General features: G+C 44.3%; 1 protein-coding gene across 1 annotated transcript in view; it reads right to left on the reverse strand.

Annotated features, from left to right (window-relative positions):
• The window catches only part of MGMT (O-6-methylguanine-DNA methyltransferase), a 138,207-nt gene extending 115,250 nt beyond the window's left edge, over positions 1-22,957 (reverse strand). The window contains exons 1-3 of the mRNA XM_048311608.1: positions 22,680-22,957; positions 14,664-14,707; positions 3,057-3,196 (exon numbers count right to left, since the gene is read on the reverse strand). Coding sequence (XP_048167565.1) covers positions 3,057-3,196; positions 14,664-14,687 — 164 coding nt within the window. The 5' untranslated portion in view covers positions 14,688-14,707; positions 22,680-22,957. The remainder of the gene's footprint in view (positions 1-3,056; positions 3,197-14,663; positions 14,708-22,679) is intronic.
• Positions 22,958-23,484: the final 527 nt, after the last annotated feature.

The following is a 23,484-nucleotide window of genomic DNA, read 5'->3' on the forward strand; positions in this document are numbered from 1 at the left end:
CACAGCTGACAGCAGAACAACAAAAAAAAGAATTCTGAAACTCTAAAGCAGCTGAAGACACTTAGAAGTACAGTAACAGTAAAAGAAAGGGAGTTTTTCTTTTGGACATGACCAAAAAGTGTTAAACATTTGCAGTATTTCAGGCAAGAATGTTGGAGGAATATTGATCATTAGATTTGTATGTACTAGAAGCAAAAACTCCAACAGCTGATACAGCATGAAATAAAAAAAAATATACACTATTATTATATATTACATATAATAATGTATATATTATATAACTGTTACATACAATATGTATATAATACATATACACAGCTTATATATACTTAGGGGTTTTTTTTTTAAAATATGAACTGTGAAGCAGAAGTTCTTAAAGACAGACAAATTTGTCCAGATTATGACATCAAAACTTCAGGGACTTGTTTGGATCAGGGCATCCTTATCACAGAATCCCAGACTGGTCTGGGGCCCTTAAAGCCCACCCATAGCAGGGACACCTTCCACTGTCCCAGGCTGCTCCAAGCCCCATCCAGTTCCAGGAATGAGATCCACATCGTGGATTTCACAAGCTTGGATCAAGAATCCTCCTCTCCAAAAGAAACCATCCCACTGTGACGTGTCTGGACTCCTAAACCCCGGCAGCTTCCCGAGGAGCAGAATAACCTCAGGTTATTACAATTAGTTTCATCTCATTAATAGATCAATTCCTTTCAAGCATACTGAAACTGGGTTTTACTTTGTTGCTTCTCCTTTTAGGCTCCATTATAGTCTGTGTTCTTAAGTTTTAAGGAGAGCCATCAGTGAGGAGGTTGTAATCTCAGGTGATTAATTGCACAGCATTTTACAAGCTGTAAAATAGAGCGAGATCTCCACAAAGCGATTATGCCATTAACCAGGGGCTCTTATCAGATTTTCCTACAACCACCAGGTTTGTCTGACAGATTGCAAGTCTTAAGTATTTATATATTTCAAAGGTTTACTTATTTTTGTTGTTAAAAACCCCTAAAATCTCTATTGATTCTTACATGCAATTCCACATGAGAAGTCCCAAGCACTGTGGAGCAGAATACCAATATTTATTACCAGACTTGTGCTCATTATGGTTCTCTCTGACAGGGGTCCATTAAAATCAATTTTTATGTTTCTTATGGGTTTTTTTTTCCACCCAATGTTCTTGCCATGGCGTTTATTAGCCAGTTAGGAGAAACACCAGGCACTGCTTTGTTTTTATTTTATTCTGTCGAAAATAATGAGGCCAGATTTAACAACTATTCACTAGTGATGAGTAGAAGAGATTAAATGTTATACTTCAGCACAAACATTTACAGATGGCTTTAAAATTTTTAGAACTTTATCAGTGCTAAAGACAAGAGGAAGTCCCACCTTTCTTCTTCAGATTTAAATTCTTAATCGTAAAAGTGCTCTTTCTTGCCTTTAATTTCTGAGCTACCCCTGAGTGATAGACCCTCTAATGTAACAATTTTTGCACATAAATCATGCAGCCTGTGAGGTTAAGAGTTATCAAGATGCCTCTAATGCCTCAAGATGAAGTGAAGTCAGCTCACCACTGAGAGAAGCAAAGATCAAGAACAGGTACAAATTAAAACATTAGGAAAAGGATCTAAACTGTCCAACTTCTGCTGAAGAACAAGATCACAAGAACCTTCAACCTGCAATGTGGCCACATTACAGGTGAGCAAACCAGATGTTCTGGTAGAACAAAACCAGAATTTTTCACCAGATGTTCTGGTAAAAGAGAAAAATCCATCCCTAAAAATGGCTCTGAGAGCACCCAAATCATTTTCCTACTCTTATTCCACCCCTCGCTGACATTTGCCCTTCACAGGGTGAAGATCCTCCTCCCCTGGGTTGTTCTCCAGGCAGATTTTGCTCTGCAGCCAAGGCAAGTTTCAACTTTATCCTAAATACCCCTTTATTTCCATTCCTCACCAGTGGAAATCCAGCACCTAAACCAGAAAGAAAGTGAAGCACTTCTTTCTGTATCACTGGAGCTGGCAAAGCTGGGAAATCCAGAAGCTTCAGTGTTTTCATATGGGATGCAAAATCATATTTCAACCAGAACACACATTATGCTTCACATTCCTGATTGATGCTACACCCATTTCTGTTACAAGGAGAATAAAATAGGAAAACAGAAATCCTACAAATCCATGGAGAATTTCAGGTGCAAAGACAGGATGAAAGAAAGACAATGTGGAGAAAAGGAAGTCAAACCTGTTTGAGTCTTGTCAGTGAGAGCATCGACGTGGCAGACTGTGGAAAAGTGGAATTTAATTATCAAACCCAGTTGAGAGACCAGTCTTAGAAAAGTCTGAGATAAGAAGTCTGGATTTTGGCAAAGAAATTTGGCATAGAAATTTAGCATCTAATTCTGAATGAATTCAAGGATCCTTCTGAAAATGTCACTGAGCATTTCCTCACAAATAAGGAGACCTGCAAGATGTGGCCAGGACAGAGGGATTCCAGCAGATTGAACAGAACTCACAATGAACAGGCAAATGCACTGATGCCTCCTTAGCCAGGCCTGTATCTGAGCCATCATCTCCACTGCCACGTGGGATCTGCTCCCAGCTCCACAAGACATCACAGCTCTGGAAGAACAACTAAAGCTCTCACAAGCACCACACAGTAATTAAAACAATCAGTCAATCCTGCTCCTATCTGTTGGAGCATAGATCTATATATAAAACCATAAAAACAGATTAAGAGTTGTGAGGTGTGCAAGGATGTTTTACCCCTCAGTGACAGATTTATACGTGTGTCAAAAATCAGGGTGGGCAGGAGGTTCTTTCAAAACTTAAATTAGAAACACTTTAAACTATAAGTGTTTCTTTGATAATATTTTTGATGCAGCAGAGGAATTGATGTATTTTGGAGTCCTCAAAGGCACTGGAGGCTCCTCCTGCCTCTCCCAGGAGCAAGCACTGAGCTCCCAGCACGACTGGCAAAAACAAGTGTGCTCTTAGATCCTCTGGGCAATCTTCTTCCTCCAGCATGAACATAACCACAGGATCAATAGGACATGAACTCACCCACTTGGCAGCACGCTCATTTTGGGAAGTTTTATTTCATGTAAGCCCATTTCACACCCAGATATCTCGATCTTTCCCACGGGGCTGAGCAGAACCACGTGTTTCTCCTTGCATGGTGATCCTCCCTGTTTGGAATTCACCTGTTCAGGGAAATAAAATCCTCTTTAACTGCATGCATTTTCACCAAAGAACAGGTCTGAGTGGTTTTCAAAAGCAGTTTGAAAAAAGCAAGAAAACAGCGAATTTCAAGTTTCCTCAACTACGGCTTTCACTTTCAAAATTCCAACTTAAAATGATCCATCCTCAGAAGTCAGCACCTAAATCAAAGTCTCAAAAAACCCATTAACCAACAGCACAGTGATCTTCATAAAAACATGAAATAGCAGCAGTTTCATGGCTGGTTTATCAGCTAAAATCCGATGTGTTGTGACACTTATTTAAAACAGGATTGTTGTGACAACAAAGTAGATTCAGTGGTTTAGAGCAGCAGTGTTATGCAAATAACAGCTGGAACACAAATAGAGTATGTCTGCTGGAAAAGAAAACATATGAAAAAATCAATCATTCCTTAGGAAAAGAAGCATATTTTTATTCCCATTGTTACCAGTCTGGTTTTACGATTACTGATAGGATGTAGTTGGAAACAGCTGCCAAGTATTTCTCAATATTGGACAAGACCAACAATAACAGACTTGTCAAATCCATCTTGGCTAAAAAACCCCAGCCCAGTCTGGATGCTGGAGGTGTATTTACAGTTTGGTTTGTACTACCACTGCAGGAGGACAGGACAGAATACCACAAGTGTGTCCACTGCAGCCACCCAGACACCAAACCTTCGGTCCAGACCACAGCCAGGGCAAAAAGTCCTCTGCTCCAAAGAGCTCAGCTCATGTGAAACTGGGAAAAAAAGTGACCAGCTGAGAAACTGTGAGGCAGCACAAGGCAAGTCCATCAGCAAACACAGAATAAAAGGCTCCTGCAACTGTTTGGCACGGAACACACCTTAAAAACCACTCACTTCCTTCCACACCTCCCACTGTGCCAGGCTGCTCCCAGCCCCAATGTCCAGCCTGGCCTTGGGCACTGCCAGGGATCCAGGGGCAGCCCCAGCTGCTCTGGGCACCCTGTGCCAGGGCCTGCCCACCCTCCCAGGGAACAATTCCTTCCCCATATCCCACCCATCCCTGCCCTCTGGCAGGGGGAGCCATTCCCTGTGTCCTGGCACTCCAGGTACAGGACCCTGCACTTGACCTGTTGAACTTCACGAAGTTTCCTGCAACACTGACAGACCAACAAGGTTTCTCTGATTTGTTTACTTCCCTGTGTCCACGGTTGGACGGGGCCTGGAGCAACTGGTGCAGTGGAAGGTGTCCCTGCCCACAGCAGGGGATGGGATGGGATGAGATGAGATTTATTCCTTCCAACCCAAACCATTCTGGGATTCCACGAATGACAGACCAGGGGTGCAGCAGGAGCCAGGAAGGTCCATGCAGGATGACTTACAGCTGCCCACAGCTCCCAGCTGTACAATAATTAGTTGCTTTCCAAAAAAGAGAATCTTTTCAAACCCCATTATTAAGCGCTGTGGAATGAAGTCACATCTGTGAGTAATATAATCAGTGTGAGAGAGTAGAAAAGCCATCGAGTTGGCAGTTTTGCCTACTAGGGCAAAAGTAAACCTAACCCCCTGAATTCTGGGAAGCTCTTACGCAATTCCTCCCTTACAGACGCAGCAACCAGAGCAACCTCACTCAGCCTGGAGAAATTTAGGACCTGCAGGTTCCCTGGGGTTTATTTACTCTGACTGCAATCCTAATTGCTAAATAATCAAATGTTTGGTGGCATCACAAAGAAACTCCTTTCCAACCAACTTTGCCCATGTTCCTTCTCCCTCCTCGAGGACAGGGGTGAACTTGGAGCAGCATCTCGCTGTAGAAGTCAGCAAACAAGCAGTAAAAGTTCACATGTGTGGAGAACCAGTACACATTCTTCATGTTTATTGGTGTGACAGCCCTGAACCAGATGCACTGAACCTCACACCATGAGCTCCATGACTATAACAACTTTGGGATCAGCTTTTCCATCAGAACAAAACCCAGGATGCAGGGAGCAGCAGCAAACTATCAATAACCCTCTGAGCTCTCACCAAGTCGAACTAAGCTTTATAGATGAAACCCTGAGCAACTGCAACTCCTATTTGCAGCCTTGTTTATCATATTCATTGGGCAGCAATATTTAGGAGGTTTATTTTATAAAAGAATGAAGCTGCAGGACATAAACCCACATCCATTTGCACTTGGGTTGGGATGCTCCAGGATGAAGGTCACTGGCAGATCTACAACGCACACTCCTCTGTCCAGATACTAATTCTGTTATTTAGGCTGGATAGTAGGAGAAATTTCCTCCCAGAAAGGGTTGTCAAGCATTGGAACAGGCTGACAAAGGAAGTGGTGGAGTCAGCATCCCTGGAAGTGTTCCAAAGACACGTGGATGTGGCACTTCAGGACATGGTTTAGTGGTGAACACGGTGGTGGTGCTGGCTGGACACTTCTCCATCCCTGGCAGTGCCCAAGGCCAGGCTGGACATTGGGGCTGGGAGCAGCCTGGGACAGTGGGAGGTGTCCCTGCCACAGCAGGGGTGGCACTGGGTGGGCTTTAGGGTCCCTTCCAACCCAAACCATTCCATGATTTATAAAAAATGTGAAGAATTTTCATCAGCTCCTGCATCAACTTCTCCTTCATTCTCCCCTTCCACTTTAAAACCTACAAATCTGAATTAAAATATCTTGTAATTTTGATACTAGGTAGAAAAAAATATGACTTTTAGGGAGGAAACATCTCCTGCCATCTTCTGGAGTTTTCCCAAAGAAATAAAATCATAGGTGCAACATTTCTAAGTTTACCTCACCGGACTGCTAAATACAGAAAACTGGACGACTGTAATTTCATTTACATTTGCACTAACCAGGTCTCACACTACAGTAAAAAATTCAAATATTTCTATGTTCTATTGCTCCTAACACCCCCAAAAACTCCACTGGACATTGGCCTGACATCCTAGAATCCAATTCATATCCCTAATTAGGAACAGAGAAATAAAAAATGCAGAGAAATCTTGAGAATCAACAAGGTTTTAAAAAAAAACAAAACAAACTGTAGCAAAGCATTTCCATGCTCCATGTTCTCCCAGAAAACAAGGTGTGCTTTCCAGAAAAGTCCAGAGAGCAAACCATGTTTTTCCTTTCAGTATTATGAGCACTGAATCCTTCCCATCAGAGCCCTATCTCTGATGGATCTCCCCTCCACAGGTTTTTCCATTTCCTTCACTCTGCTTTTACAATATAAACCCACCACACCAATATCAAAATATTAACAATAATCCCCTCTGCATCTGATTTAACAGGGGATTTCCATTAGGCTACAGCATGGAAGTCCTCAGGAACTTTTTTTTTTCCCCCTCAAATATTTCTGAGAATCAAGGCAAAAATAACATATTCAGCTGGCAAATCGAATGTGGCCTCACACACATCCTGCAATTGGATTTTTTTAAACCAAGAGAGTCCTGCATTAATCAGGGAGATGTCCCAGCTCCTCCAAGAAGGGGTCTCTTGATCCTTTCCAGATTAACAGAAAGTGTTAATTGAGCTACCTGTGAATGGAAATACAACCAACAGCAGGAAATTGCACTGCAATTCTTTCCCCCATTTCCCCGCCTTCTCCCAGACCCCAAAATGGTCCTATTTCTAGCCAAGCCACTGCTGCACACTTGGAAAATGCTCTGTTTAGTTCTTCCACACCACCAAAGTCACTTATGTGAAACTGAAGAACCCACCCAGGTGCCACAGGAGGTTTTCCACACAACCTTGCTCCCATGCTGGGCTAGGAGGTAACCACACACTGGCTTCAAGCACTAAAAATTACTGTCAGAGGACCCCAAACTGCACAAATAATTGGCATGTCTAGCCACAAAACCTGAGTTTCTGAATGCATTTATCCAACAAGATCACTACCTGCAGGTGATTCCCTTGGAGGTGTTGATACCCACCCCACCAGAGGTGTGACCAAGCACCACCTTCCTCCTTTCCTTCCCATTCTTCATAAATTTATCCTAAAAACTTCATCACTTCCCAATCTTCATAAACTTATCCTGAAGACTCCATCGAAGTCCTGACATTTGCATTAACAAACGAGCTACGACTCACAAACACCTGCCTTGTTCTGATGGTGCCACAGAACATCAGGGACACTCCAAAAAGCAGTTCCAGGAATTTTTTTTAGTTTGAGGATGATCAATAAATGCCAGGGAAGCTGCTTCTTCATCCTAATTACAGGAAACAAACCACCAGTCCTGAACTCTTAACGAGTCCTTCTTTTGAGTATCACCATGCTCTCAAACCTGCTTGCTATTAACTCAAGTTTTGAATTAAAATTCAATCAAAGCTTCAAATATTGGACTTAAGGGGAATACTTCAGAGTTTGGCACTCTGCTACTTCGTTTCAATCACCCTTCCCCATGCAGTAAGTTTGCATCCTTCTCCTAACAAAACCCTTATCAAATCCCATCACTCAAAGCAAAAATCCATCATAAACCAATGTTTGCAAAATGATTCAGTGTCAAAAGCTGCTGCCACCCCACTGATGAGGCTGCCCATGCCAGTGGGCCACCCATCCAAGGATTTCATTGAATTATAGTTCTCTCAGCATCTCCTTAATAGTTTAAAACTTCCTGTATTTGTTTAACTGGGTTTTGCCTGTTTATTTAAAAGGAAACAATCCATTGTACGTTAAGAATATGGGAAAAGATATTAATAGTAAAGGTAATGTATTTCTGCACATATAGTGCAGGGTGGAGGGTGTTTCCAACCTTATGGGGCTTGTCTTAGAGGAAAAAGCCATTTTTTAGTGTTTCAAAGCAGAGAAAGATTTAAGGACTGTGAATAGCACACAGGATCCATGCAACCAGAACAATCTTACAATCTACTCCTGTTAATATCTTGATTAATCATCTACATTTTCACCTTCCAAAAGGTACTGTTTCAAGAGAACAAAGAGTTTATGTTCTACAAGTAGTTTTACTGCAGGGAAGAAAGAAGGGAAGAGTTAGGTGGCTGTTCCACACCAGAAATAGTTTAATGTATTGGAATACTAGTATCACTTTGCTACACTGGAATAAAAGCTAGAGGGAATGAGAAACATTTAATTCTCAGTCTTTTTGCTTATTATGAAATGTTTGATTTCTTTCCAAGCTAAAACAGAAACTTTTCTAAAAGCTGCTTCCCCCTCTTGAAAAAAAAAAAAAAAAAAATCCAAAGATTTCCAACTAAATAGAATGGTGTGAACTCCAAAGGATTATGTGGCTGGGGCTGCCCCTGGATCCCTGGCAGTGCCCAAGGCCAGGCTGGACATTGGGGCTGGGAGCAGCCTGGCACAGTGGGAGGTGTCCCTGCTCATGGCAGGGGTGGGATGGGATGGATTTTAAGGTCCCTTCCAACCCAAACCAGTCTGGGATTCTATGATAAGGATGCCCTGATCCAAACAGGTCCCTGAAGGTTTGACATCTTAATCTGGACAGTTGAAGATGTAAGAAAGTTGTCCAGAAAGCCAGGAAGCTTCTTGTCCAAAAAAACTAAGGGATGGCTGCTGCCCTCTGCAACCCACAGGGAACTCTGAGCAACATCACTCATTCCTTAATGGAAAAAATAATTTCTGAGGCAGGTAACACACAATTCCAGTACTGCCACACTCAAACATCACAGTACCCTTAAACATGTGGAAAACTGCCCGCCCAAGCAAAGCCAAGTGGCTCACAGGTTTTAAATAAAGGCAAAAGCTAATTTTTCAGGAAAAGAAGGTGTTGCAGTCGTTGCTTAAATTCAAGAAGAAAGTCTTGAGACAAAACAACCCTCATGGTAGCTAACTGGATTTGATTTTGTCAATATACCTGCTAAAAAATAAAGTAACTTTTAAAATTACCTTTCCTGTTCTAAAATTCAAGTCCTTTACATCCTGCAGCAGGTTCCTGTGAACTAAACCACCCCTGACCTGCACTCAAGACACCTCTACCCCCTCCACAACCACTGTCTCTATTTCTTCTTCCTACAGCACCCAAAACAAACTTTCAGCTTTCCAGAATAAAGCACTGGAGATCCAGGTCCATGGAATTCTGTGTTTGCTGCAGGAGTAATAAACACCTCCCCAGCTGAGCAGCAGGGCTGAAATCCAGGTGAGGCTCTCAAACAAAAGCTGCACTGAAAGCCTGCAGTGCTCTCCTGGTATCTCACTGCTTCTCTGAGTAAATCTAACCCTGGTTAAGCCAAACCTGTAACTTCAGAGGGTACGAAAACAAAACCTCCTCATTTCCTGGCTCGGGGAGGTTTGGAAAGGAAATGTCAGACAGCCTGGAAGCAAATCCAGGGTTAGTTTGGGGTGATGCAATTTCTTTACCTTCCAAAGAACTAATCCCATAAAAAATGTGAAAGTACAGAATCACGCTGCATATTCTGAACATATACAAATATACACTGGCATAAACACTCAAAATCAGTCCCCTTCTCCCCTTATCCAAAGGCCCACTTCACACAAGCTCCTGAAAAACCAGGGGGATACGTGTTCACATGGAGCAACATTTGCTTTCTACAGCATTTAAAAAGTCTTCGACGAGAGCAAACACGTAATTCTTTATTAAACAATCAAAGACAACAAAAGCAAGTTTCTGTTGTCCCATCGCATTATCCTGCTAATCCTCTTTGGATGGCAACCAAAAGCCCCCGAAATGCCAAGCTAGGGAAGTGCCTTTCCAAGCAGTGGTCGCCTCTGGCTCTTTGGCTGCGCCTTCAGTCGACTGCTTTGGCAGACGGGAGCAATGACAAATTCCCAGCATCCAGGGCTGTGCCTGACTGCTTTATTTTACTGGAAGGGCACTTTAATTGTAATAAACCCATTTTAACTCCTCTGGAAGGGGCAGGTGGGTTACTGCTCCTGCTTTCCAGACTCAACAAGTGCTGTTTTCAACTCCATCTGCTGCTCATGCCAAGGCTGGACTGGAGCCGGTGTCAGCAGGTACTTGAGCACCAGACCCCAGCGGGCTGTTCAAACAGGAATTCTGACGGATTATTTCCTCCAGTACTTCTCCAAAAACAAGTAAACACATCCTGCATCTTTCTCCAGTTATTACTTACACAGGAAATTTAAATGGGATGCAAGCACAGCAGCCACGTGGCACTTCAACCATGGATACCATAAAAAACCACATATGTATATATATCAATAGGATATTGATGTCATTTTCTATCAATAGCATGAAGATTAACGCTTGATGATCTTTGAGGTGTTTCCCAACCCAAACAATTCTCTGCTTCTATTTACACTCAGCACAGAAGTAGAATGACATTAAAACAATGGTGTTAATTAGTTGTAAAAATTACTGATCATGGTGAGGACACGGAGTTCTTCAGGGCATCTCTTCAAACTATGGGCTGCCAAGGGATATTATAATTAATTACAGTCAAACTGGGTAAGAAATGGAGCACCAAGAGGAGGGCAAGTGGACAGGACAGGGCCAGATATTCCTGGAATAATCCAATTCTGGCAACAGGTGTGTGCACCCCATTAGTGAGTACCTGCAAACCCCAGCAGGAACCAGCCCGAAAGCCACGTGTCCTGGTGCAACTTCCAAGGGGTGTGGAAGCACACTGTCCCTCTCATCCTACCAAGGACCTGCCACAGGGATTAAGTCCCTCTGCTCCTCATTTTTGAAGCTGGAAATCAGAAGGTTCAGTTAGGAGCACTACAAAGCAATGTTATACTTTGCCGAGTCCTTCAGTGTTTTAATGTTCAGTCAAAGGGAATGAAACGCTGAATTTTTCATACTTATAATACATATTTTAAAAAATAATTAAGGAATGTGCTTCCAAACAATTAAAGAAACAAATATACTAAAGAATCAAAAATGAGAAGCCTTGTCTCTTAAAAATTAGAAGGTCCCCGAAAAAACTACCTTGTTGCTACTGGGTTGAGTTTTAACAAGTCCCTTTCAAGTCAGGACATTCCACGATTCTATGAAATCTCATGCAAAGGGAAAGTCATGGTGCAGTTGTCTGAATTTCCAGATGCATTCATCATTTCAGGAATTCAATTCAAGGTATTAGCTATGTAACTGGTCAGCTGTATTTGGTTTTAATTCCCTCTGTGCTGTGTCCAGTTCTGGGTTCCTCAGGACAAGAAGGACCCTGAGGGGCTGGAGCGTGTCCAGGGCAGGGAACGGAGCTGGGAAGGGGCCGGAGCCCCAGGAGCGGCTGAGGGAGCTGGGAAAGGGGCTCAGGCTGGAGCAAAGGAGGCTCAGGGGGGACCTTGTGGCTCTGCACAAGTCCCTGACAGGAGGGGGCAGCCGGGGGGGTCGGGCTCTGCTGCCAGGGAACAGGGACAGGAGGAGAGGGAACGGCCTCAGGCTGGGCCAGGGCAGGCTCAGGGTGGGCAGCAGCAGGAATTTCCCCATGGAAAGGGAGCTCAGGCCTTGGCAGGGGCTGCCCAGGGAGGTTTGGAGTGCCCATCCCTGGAGGTGTCCAAGGAATTCCTGGAGGTGGCACTCAGGGCTCTGGGCTGGGGATGGGGCACAGCCTGGACTCGATGGGCTGGGAGGGCTTTTCCAACCTCAGGGATCCTGGGATTTGAAGATCCACTCCTTAAAAATCATCGAGGTGCTTGCTATAAGAGTGTGTTTACACTTTTCCATAAGAGGTTGTACTTTGAGGCACAGGGAAATACAAAATTAACTGCCCAAATCAGCAGTTATAAATCACCTGATATAAATGCACACACACAGTGAGACTGGAGTGCTCAGCTCTTACAGGCTCAGCTTGGATGTAAATACATGGGAACTACTCCAATACAAGGAAAACAGATGAAATTTTAATCAAATGAGCCTCGTATCAGGTTCAGGGGAACTGAAAATGGGCTAAAAATGAAAAAAAAAAAAAAAAAACAAACCGCAGCAGAAGAGTGACTTTAATATTGGGTAACATTTCAAGTTTTTATCACCTAAATCCACAAAATTCCTGATCTGCTCCTGCTTGTCTTCTCTGCAGAGCTGGAGTCAGGACCAGCTAAATAAAAGATAATGCAACTAGGCATAACACAATAAAAGATATTACCTTCCCAATGCATTATTGCTGCCAATTATAAGAATCACTTCAACTTAATTTCAAAGGCACAATCACCCTCAACTGTAACAGTCTCTTTTTTAAATTTCAAACAGTATTACATTAAGGCAATAACTCACCTTCCAGCTATAATATCAGTCTCCCTTATTGCAAAAATACATTTCATAAATACTTCTCATCGACAAGTCAAGCTAATTCAGGTTAATTTTATTGTATTTTGGTGCTATCTCACATTTGTGTGCAATTACCTTTATCATTTTATTGCCGTGCCAGAAAGTAATCAGAACAATTATTTGAAAAAGGAGGGGTATAAATTCTAAATCACACCTGCTGGCATTTTTGATAAAATAGCAGCTTTATCTCAGGAAGTGGCAGGGACATGGGATAAATCATGCATCAGTCAAGTGTAGCTGACCCCCAAGTGCATTGCACAATATCAGGAGTGCTTCAAAAGAAACTTTCCTATATAATCCATCATTCTTTATAATACCAAAATAGCTCTACCTGAAGAGAAGGAGCTGGAGAATAATAACAAAATAAATCTAAGCAATATGAACAAAACCATTAATAGTGCTCCTTAAGCTGAAGGAGAGTCAGGAATCTTGAGTTGTGTGTGAGGAAAGAACTTCACTGAAATTTGTGAAGTGAGCAGAGCAGCAAAATGTGTATTAGGAATTCACTAAAACCACAAAACACAGGGAAATAAATGTGCACAGAAGAGGTGCTGGAAAGACTTGTGTAAAAATACATGAGTGTAGTCTTGGCACACACACATCTGGATTTTCCTGCAGTTATCCATCCCTGCCTGATTTGGGATAAGGGCTTCATTATTAACAGAGCAAAGCATCAGGGTCAGTACAAGAATCTACTTACAAGTTCAAATTTAATCCAGAGAGGAACACAATGGCATTTAGAATCTTCTAACGAAATACAGAAATTGCCACACTGTCCTAAGAACACCAATCCCCCCCCAAAATTCCTAAATCTGGAGATACCCTGAGGTTTGGTCACCCAGAGCCCAGCCACCTTTCAGCCTCTTCCAGCCAAAGCCAAACTCATCTCCGGTCACTGGAACAAAATCAGGGATGGAGCGGGAGGCGCAGACAGTGATTACAGAAAATTCCCACGTCTGCCTGCTTCCCAAACCATTTCTCAGCAACCTGCTTAAAAACTGTTCAGCACATTGCACGGGTGATAATTGATTCCTGCAAAGCCCACGGCCAGGCACACGCTGGGTGTCACCCCAACACGGGGCTGTGCAAGCTGATCACACACTAAAACCAGCCCGAAAATCACCAACTACATCAACACATGAATATTTAACAGGCACCCAGAGCACAGGCAAGCGTCTGCTCAGTCCCCACAGCAGAGTTGGGCTGTTTTACCTCAAACCTTCTGTCTTCCCACATATCAAAAGGGGAAAACTCCCCATACAGCTCAAGCTGCACCTTTCAACTCCATGTGAGAGCTGGGGAAATGAAAAGGTTAGATAATAAATTATTAGTTTCATGTCACTTGCCTGCTATATCACACCTAGCCTGCAATGAGAGGGAACCAGGGATTCTTCCTCTCAAGTATTTCTCTGCTGAAAGATGTTTGCAACTGGAAGATGCATAGATATCACTGAAGAGATGATTGTTCCAAAGAAACAAGTGAAGCAAGAATTTATTTACCTGAATTTCTTCCTCAACCATTCCGTTTTAAAAAACAAAACCGATTTGCTTCTGTAGAAAAGAGGTAAACAACACAAAACAGCAAAATACTCCTTTGCTAAGCCACATGACATTATGTAAAGCAGATTAAAACCACAAGAGATGCCACTATTAAGACATTTAGAGCAGGGACAGAAGTTGCCAACAGGAATAGTTAGGAATGCAGGTGTGCTTGTACCAGAAATGTTTTCCTAGAGGAGCATCACTAATGCTACAAAAATAGATATTCCACACACAAAAAAAAGGCGTTTGTGTCTTCAAAGTTCATCTCAGCTATTTCAGGGAGACAGCTATAGACTAAAATGTGTTGATGCCCTTCTTTCAGCAGCATAAACTGTCTGAATATTTGGATAAACATCCAGGTTTCCTTGTTTTACTATAATGTCACTGACCTACACTTACATCCCTGAAACATCAAGCCTCAAAATTAAGCCTGTTTTTCAGGGAGGTGTTTATTATTAGGGAATGCAAACAGCAACACAATGGAGAGAGTAGCTCTGTCCTGTTATTTATGCTCTGTGGCAGATGGATACGTGCTGGGGAAAGGTCCACTGATGCCTGTTACCAACCATGACAGAGCTACAGAGATTTACAATGCAGCATCAATCTTGTCAACTGGATTCCTAATCCTGACTGCTGGGCACTGGGGAAAAAACAAACTATGTTACGTGAACTCTTTTGTAATGCTGGACTTCCAGTGGACACCTCAATGCAAAGGGACTGCACTGGGAACTTACTTTTGGAATGAGCCTCGATGCCATCGTGGAAGAAAAGGCTCCACCTGGAAGGAAAAAAAAAAAAAAATTCCCAGTTAGTTCATTAAATTTGAATTCCACAGGGAGAGCTGAATATCCGGAATATCACTTCTCCTACAACCACCTCTGTATCAGTTTTTAAATGAGCTCTAAGTTTCAGTACACAGAATTTCCAAAGGGAGTCTGGTTCTTTACAAACAATGTTGAATTTTAATGTTAAGTCACCCACTCGTCATGAGTCAAACAAAAAAATCAACAGATGGCACATTGAAGAGTTCTTCCACAACAAGCACTGCACAACTCTGATATTTGGAATAAGAATGCCTCAAAAGATAAAAGTATTAATTGAATAATTTTTTACAGGCTGTCATGTACTTCTAAGCGACTGAGTAAAATAAAGAGCCTTTTGTAATTTAGGAAATGCCACATTTTAAGGCATGAAAGTGATTTTAAAGCAAGTGATCGTGATATATTCTGGGTTTAAAAGCACAGATTTCACACCACTGCGTACCTAAAACATTTTAGCTTCAATTATTATAATTCTAGCCTTTAACATCATTTATATAATTAAGAAATACAACTGGTTCCTTGCTGCTCTCCCCCTGGAAACAAAGGATATTTCTTACTTCTTTGGCATTTAGCTCCCCCCCCATGGTTTTTTTCAGTGCCACTTAGCTAAGGTCACTCTGGCTTTGAAAGACGTGGTATAAACACTGCATTTTTTTAAAATCAGGGAGATTATGTGCCAAAGCTCAGCTTCAGAATCCTGCCTCACAGCCAGCCTCAACGGGAACTGCTCCTCTTCCATCAGGGAACTCGCTCCAGCATGGGCAGGGATAACTGTATCCACTTCAGGAATGGTAAATCTCTTAAAAATGAAATTCCATGAACATGCCAGGCTCTCCAAGACCTCTCCAACACGAAGTCCAAGGCACTGACAGAACACACGGCCACTTCCCAACCACTTCAAAGCAAACAGCAACATTTACTCTTAATATTGCATCTTCCTTATTTAAACTGTTTAAAATTAAGAGGAGTAATTAGTATTTTAACTGTAGCAACAAGGCAGGCATTGCAAAGAGAACTCACTGCATTTTTAAATGCAGGTCAGGCAGATGAGCAATCTAATAGCACTACTTAAAATATCTGCCATAGAGCTAAAAATAAAATGGCAATTTATTTCTATTATCAGTTCGGAGTGTGTCTTTCAAAGCACCCAGCAACGCTCAGGTTTTTCAGATCTTCCTGAAGGGTAAAGCTGAAATTTCTGCCTCAGTAATCAGATTTATCCAGAAGCTCATTTCAAACCCTGGTTGAGCTCCATCTGCTCACCCAACAAGGCTTTCCTTGGCTGACAAGAACCTGGGCAAAGCCAGTAATGTCCAAGCCATGGTGGTTAAAAGACCTACAACCTGAAGCCAGAGTGAGGAAACCCAAATTTTCCAAGCCCTTGGAAAGTCCAAACCATCACTCCAAAAAGCACCTCAACCTTGCAAAGACTGTCTTTTTGGAGGAGGTCAATACTTCACATGGAGCTGAAGGGCTCTCCTAAGGCTGACTTCGAAGGCAAGAAGCCAAAACCTCTTTGGAACGACACACACTGACCAAATTCAGTGATACCATTTCCATGGCTGAGACACCAGAATCAAACCTCAAAGAACTGAAACCTTCATGCCAGCAGTCGCTTCACCAAAATGGAAAATCCCCTCCTCTACTTGCAGAGTGGGATGAACTGAAGGGATTAACGAGTAGTACAGAAAAAAAACCACAGAGTAATTTGTCAACATCATCACCAGGTCAGAGCTGCCTGAGAAGGACCAGGGATGTCCGTCCACCTCCATCTCTCCTGCCTCAGCCCACCTAGGCCATTCCAGCAAGACGCTCCTAAGTTCCCCACAACCTCTGCTCCCACCCAGGAGCTGTGCAGTGCAGGAAGCAAATACATCCCATCCCACCCTGTGAGCATCCCAAACCTCTGGGTATGTCAACAGACCAAAACCATAAAGAAAAGTCAGAGGTGACATCAAAAACAGATCCTTGAAGGGCAGGAAATTTTCGAGCCATGTTCTGCTGGTGATCTAGAACAGAAGTCCTTGGGCTTTGAGATACTTCCCTGCCTCTTTTCCCACAGGACTGCAGCCTGATGAGTGCATGGGATGGCACTAAGAACTCAGATTAATAAAAAGTATTTTTTCTCAGTTCATCAACTTTTAAACACTAAAGGAAGATTCTCCTTGAAGGGTAAGTCCATGGGATCCTCAACAGAACACTCTGGTTCAGCACCAAAATTAAAAACCAGCCATTACACCAAGTGACTACACGAACAAAATTCCATACGAAAACATTTAAAGTACATTAGATTTTTGGTCAAGATGAAAGCCTGGAAAAAAAAAAAAAATCCAGCAATCTATTCTAATTGGGTTCCCATGGTAACTGTACAATTGGGTTTTTCAGTATAACATCCCAAAGGCCCAATGCACACTTGTAAAATATACTTCAAACAGCCGGAATTGTTTTTACATTACAGCACTCCCAGGAAGATCAATTACTATACATCCCCACCCTAACTATTAGTGGCAGGAGATGTTAACACTATTGGCCATATTAACATAAGTCATGTAAAAAACCCCACATATCACCATCATTATATAAAACTAATTACACACTTCAGATTCATCAAACACGTTCCGAGTAATAAACCAATACCAGGCTTGTCACCAGATCATGTTTACTGAATGTAAGAAATCAACCCGAAATATATGCCAAGCCATTTTTGCTTCTCATATTGATCCCAAGGATAAACAGAATCCATCATTAATAATTACATTATAAGATGACCCAGAGGGTTAATCATATTCTTAGAAAGTCTCGCTACGGAATCAAATATAATGGCACAAAAAGGCAACTGAAAAGCATTTAAATCCAGGGCCAGGTGCATTAGCAGTAATATAAAATAAAGTACATTAAACTCATGCAATCAGTGAAAATAGTACAATTGGTATGTTTTAAAAAAATAATAAAACAACCATTTTTTACTTCCCTGGGAGGGTGCTGAGGCCCTGGCACAGGGTGCCCAGAGCAGCTGGGGCTGCCCCTGGATCCCTGGCAGTGCCCAAGGCCAGGCTGGACATTAGGGCTTGGCACAGCCTGATCTAGTGGAAGGTGTGGGAGCAGATGTTCTTTAAGGTCCCTTCCAACCCGAATCATTCTGGGATTCTATGATTTATTTTAAAAGTTTGTTTCAGATGAAGCACTTTGCCTTGTTGGACCTCAGTTTCACCTTCTTAAAGCACAACCCTGGCCATAGACCCAGACTTTACTTCCATCCCACTGTCTAAACCTCAAAGTTAAAAGGAAACAATGATCCAGGCTGACTAAGCTGGATTCAAAACCAATTAATTCCTTTACATCCCAGAAAAAAAAACCCCACCAAAAAACCCCAAACCAACAAGTGTGGTTGTTAAATTCCATCAACCAGAAATCTTCATATTTCATGAAGTCAGCCAAGAACCAGAAGTATTTCTGGTGTCAACAGGAGACTGTGCAAGGGATTTCCCTTTTGCCCCCACCCTTCCCACTGCGTCCCATCTGCTCATCCTTAAACCCAGCAGAGCACAGCGAAGGGAATATGAAGTTGTGGGAATTGTTTCTCCAGGACACAAGTGACAGCAGAAGTGTCCTGTCCCCAGCAGCAGCCCACAGCTGCCAAGGCAGGCTCGTGCTGCCCATGTACTGCCAGATGCTGAACATGCATCTGCTGGTTTTATTATGTGAAACAGAAAAATTAATCTTTTAACAGGGCCTTAAGTATACTTTAGGTGTTTATTAAAAAGTGTAACTAATTAACAGACCTTCTGCACACTTGAATGTACAAACAAGCCAAGATAAGAGCGCTGTTTGCCTTGTGCTGACTGATCTAAAGCACTCCGATAATTTCAGTATTGCTGCTGATGATTATGCAGCAGCAGCACTGACAAGACAGCACTAATTCTTGCTATCTGCTAATGCAGGGTTACCTGGAGGGACTTAAATCTGCAGGTGGAGCATGGAGATGGCAGGATCCACACAACAAAAACAACTCTGACTCCAGTGGGCTGTGCTAATATATATATTAAAATACTGATTGCATTCATCTGCACTAAAAAGGGGCATTTGTATAAAAATGAAAAGCTAAAATGCCTCCATCAGATCAAAACTCAAATTATTATTTATTGCCCACTACCAAGCTGCTCAAGACTCCAGGCCACTGGTCAATGCTGCTATTTTAATATTCAACTCCTGTTTCACTCCAAAAGCAGAGAAGAAGTCAGAACCTTTGTTTTAATGAACTCCCCTCTTCTTCTTGGCAATTAAAGGTGATTTGTTCAGGTGTTATTAATCACCTTCAGAACCTCAGCTGCATGTCCAAGGTTTACAAGTGACTTGAAAAGATACCTGAAATTATCTGTATCATTTAATCTGGCCCAGGACAAACTGACAGCAGATAGTCCTGAGAGCTATCAGGACTTGGCACTTTAGCTCTGCTCATACAAAGCAGTGAACAGGGAAACAACTCAAAACAGGATTACTAAAAAGCATCAAAATAGCGACATATTCCAGAAAACTTTTCCAATTACCCAACTTCATTAGAATCCAAACCCACACAAGCTTTACTGGCTTTCAAATACATTTCAAGCAGTTGCCTGGACCACACGCAGCTCAGTTTTAAAACTGCATTTTGCATTTATGAAAGGTGCTTCAGCACAGGATTGGTTTTATGGTTTGGCTGTTCCTCCAGCTGTGTGTTTAACTCCTGCTGGCCCAAGCACACCTGTGCTGGGTGATAATGTCAAAAATACAGGTGACTCAATTTAATACAGGTTTTTCTTCCATTAGGAAGATTTTACCCATTACACCCTCAGATAAATTAGCACCACTGCCAAGCAGCAACATTCCCAGATATCAGCAGAGGGAGGAAATTCAGGTGTGGAATTCTGCTGTAAGGACACCAAGCCTTTCACTTTTCAACTACAGCATTAATGAAGTTAAAGCTCCCAAACCCACCCCAAACACATGCTGAAACCTGTCACTACCTAAAAGATTCCAAACCTCCCAAAATTAAAACTTTATCCTCCATTTTCCCACTAGTTACATTCTCCTCACCAGCCCAGATACCTTATGAACACTGGGTAAACGAGAGAATTGCACAATCCGTCAATAAAATAAACGTATTTTCAACTCCTGTCCAGATGACTCAAGTTGTCAGTAAAAACTGCCACCAGCGCTGCGCTTGCAGAAAAATGTCCATAAATGCATTATTGCGACTGGCAGATCGATGTCCATAATAAAAACAAATAGAGTTAACAAGTGCTGGCTCCTCCGAGTTATGCCACGGCTGGGATGTGTTTCCAGCTTCCCCGACAACTTCTGGGAATGGGCAGTGCAGAGAGAGGCACCTGCTGTCTGCTCCAGCACCAGAGCAGGGAGCATCCTGATGCAGGAAATCTCTGCAGTATTAGAGGGAATATTAAAGCCTTCACCATGGATTTAGAAGTTTCACACGCTCAGAATTTGACGTGGGAACAGAGCCCCTGCTCAAAAGGCTCAACCACCTGCCCATCATCATCATGCTGGGAAGGAATTGCTCCCTGGGAGGGTGGGCAGGCCCTGGCACAGGGTGCCCAGAGCAGCTGGGGCTGCCCCTGGATCCCTGGCAGTGCCCAAGGCCAGGCTGGACATTGGGGCTGGGAGCAGCCTGGGACAGTGGGAGGTGTCCCTGCCCGTGGAAGGGGATGGTCTTTAGGGTCCCTTCCAGCCCAAACCATTCTCTGATGCTGCTCTGTGAACGATGAAATGAGAGATGTTAACAACTCACAAGCAGAAAGGCTTTTTATTTCAGAAATTAAGTGTCATTTAGGTCAGCAGTGTCCCAGGCAGAGCAGCTGACTGCTCTGGAGGCTGCTGTTTAATTTTAAACAGCCCAACACACCTGGACCTCCCATTTGTTCCCATGAAGCTCTTACAGCACCAACACCCGAACAACCACCCTGCTGAAACCACCTTGCAGCCACCAAAAGGTGAGGACATCACCAGAGGTGGAGGACAAAGCTGACAGGGAATTATGCACTGCCAGACCAGCCAGCACCCTGAGGGTTAATTCACATGCATCAGCTGCTCTCACTTCTCCAAAACCCTTATTGTATAGGAAAAAAGCCACTACAAAAAGAGCCATCCATGACCTTGACACATTCTCCTTTGCATTTTTGGCATCACTGCTTCTCCTAGGTGCTTCCCCTGTCACCAGCCAGTTTAACCAGAACTGCTCAGGTGCAGCCTTTCCACCTTCCCATAAAAAACCTTCCTGCTTTTCCTGCACAAGTCCTTAACTCAGCCATGCAGGGCAACCCCAGGAACCCTCCCAAAGGGCAGGAGCTTCTCCTCCAGGCTCTGATCCCCTCAGTGATGCCATTAACTGATCCTCTACATACGTGAAGCATTAAACGGTGGTGACAAGTTAATTAGAGAGTTATCAAGAGGTAAAGTAGCCACGGTAACACAAGTTGCACTCTAACTACAACAGTTTCCTACAGGGCTTCTGTTCAGTTGCTGGAGTAATTGGTGTAATTAACTTGTCATGGGCCAGAATGCAGACAGGAATTGCTAAAGCCACCTCACAAGCTCACACAGCCACATCTTTTTCCTGCTAAAACTTGGCGCTTTTGGTGGAACTGTCCATATTCGGAACATTTCTGTTTGAAAACAAAGCAAACAAAACTTTCACTAGCAGAAATTATGCCACAGACTGACAACATTCACAAGAAAATGATGTTTTTAGAAGCTTCCCACACTGAAGGGGTGGGTTTTGCCCCAGAAAGAATAAGCCCACATCCCCAGTTTTAGTCCCCAGTGCATCAGGGAGACAGGCAGTGCTTGGAAGCCAAAACCTCCAGCAGGTTTACAAGGGAGCTGTCATTTCAACAGACCCCTCCAGAAGATGACCCTTGTGCAGGGCGAGCACAAGCCTGGACACAAAAGGTAGTTGAGAAATGACTGTCACAGCCTCAGTATAATGCCCCAGCATATAAAATTGAGATTTTTCAAAGTGAAACACTGCAGAGACTGGACCTCACCATTCAATAAGAGCTCCACCCTGCAAAAAATAAGATACACACCACCAAAAATAAGGTTTATTTGGGAGGAGCAAATAAATTAAGTAGTTCTTTACATTTACCGCGCTTTAAAAGCTGCATGCAGTTACATCATTGTAACTATTTTAAAACACCTGCAGAGCTTAGCTTTTATACCAGTGGTAAAAGGATATCTCAACCTTAATATTAATTTGCTATGTATTACAGAGTGTGTCAGGCTGGGAGCGACCACAGCGGGTCATGGGCTCCAGCAGCGCCATCCCCGAGCACATGGCACGGGGCGGTGCTCAGATACTTCTGGAATATTCCCAGCCAGGGAGACTCCATAGCCACTCTGGGCAAGCTTCTGGGCAATTATTTTGGTGCAGTTTCGTTCTAATCTGCCCGGAGCTCATGCAGCAGCACCGCCACCCGCCCAGCCCCGCACCGCTGCCCCCGCAGCCGCGCACGGGGCACAGCACCGCGCCCGCACCGTCCGGGAATGTCCCAGCGAGGGAACTCCGGCCCTTCCCGGCGCAGTTATGGTTGGGAGAACACAGTGGAAACCTGCCGTGACCCCAGGCCGCTGCCCTCCATCCCCCCCAGCAGTACTCCAAGGAGAACCAGCGCGTTTTTCGGAGGCCGCGCTCCCCGCAGCCCCAGACCCGCTGGGTTTGCGCTCGCCGGGCCCTGCGCGCTCCGGCCGCGGGGGCTCAGCATCCCCCGCTGCCCACGCTGGGACCGCTCGCCCCGCGGCCATGCCCGCCTGCCCACCCTCCGGGCCGCTCCCTGCATCTCCCTGGCTCTCCCTGTTGGTGCCGGCGGTCTCCGGCTGTCCCTGGAGCTCTCTGGCTGTCCCTGGATGTCCCTGGCGCTCTGGGTCCCCGCGCACCTGCCCGCGCCCGCCGATGGCCGCGGCCGCTCCGCACAGGCCGCGCTGCCGGGGCGGGGCCGGGGCCGCCCGGAAGCCGCAGCCGGGCGGGGGAAGGGGAAGAGGCAGAGCCGGGCAGTTGCAGGGAGCTCCGGGAGGGATCCTGGAGGGGCCTGGCTGCTGCTCCCCGCTCGTGTGGCCGGAGCGGAGGGGGCGAATCGCCGCCGATGGAGCCCGCCTGGGGCTGCCCGGGCAGCGCGGCTCGGCCGCGGCACACGCGTGGGAGAAACGCGGAGTTCTGTAAAAATCCGTCCCAAAACAGCGATCTGTGCGCGCTGACACAGCTGGGGGTGTTCATGGGGAGGAGAGAAGGCTCCAGGGAGACCTTAGAGCCCCTTCCAGTGCCTAAAGAGGCTTCAGGAGAGCTGAAGAGAGACTGGGGACAAGGGATGGAGGGACAGGACACAGGGAATGGCTTTAAACTGAAAGTGGGGAGATTTAGATGGGAAACTGGGGAAGGAATTGTTCCCTGGGAGGGTGGGCAGGCCCTGGCACAGGGTGCCCAGAGCAGCTGGGGCTGCCCCTGGATCCCTGGCAGTGCCCAAGGCCAGGCTGGACATTGGGGCTGGGAGCAGCCTGGCACAGTGGGAGGTGTCCCTGCCATGGCAGGGGTGGCACTGGGTGGGCTTTGAGGTCCCTTCCCACCCAAACCATTCCATGATTCTGGGATTTGCAAAATTATGGGTAAAAGCCAGGGAATTGGAGCTGAGTGTAGAAGGAGAAGCATTTGGTAAATACAGTTCCTAAAAGGAGACATGGAGAAGAT

Source organism: Corvus hawaiiensis, chromosome 8 (genome assembly GCF_020740725.1).
Source record: "Corvus hawaiiensis isolate bCorHaw1 chromosome 8, bCorHaw1.pri.cur, whole genome shotgun sequence".
NCBI lineage: Eukaryota > Metazoa > Chordata > Aves > Passeriformes > Corvidae > Corvus > Corvus hawaiiensis.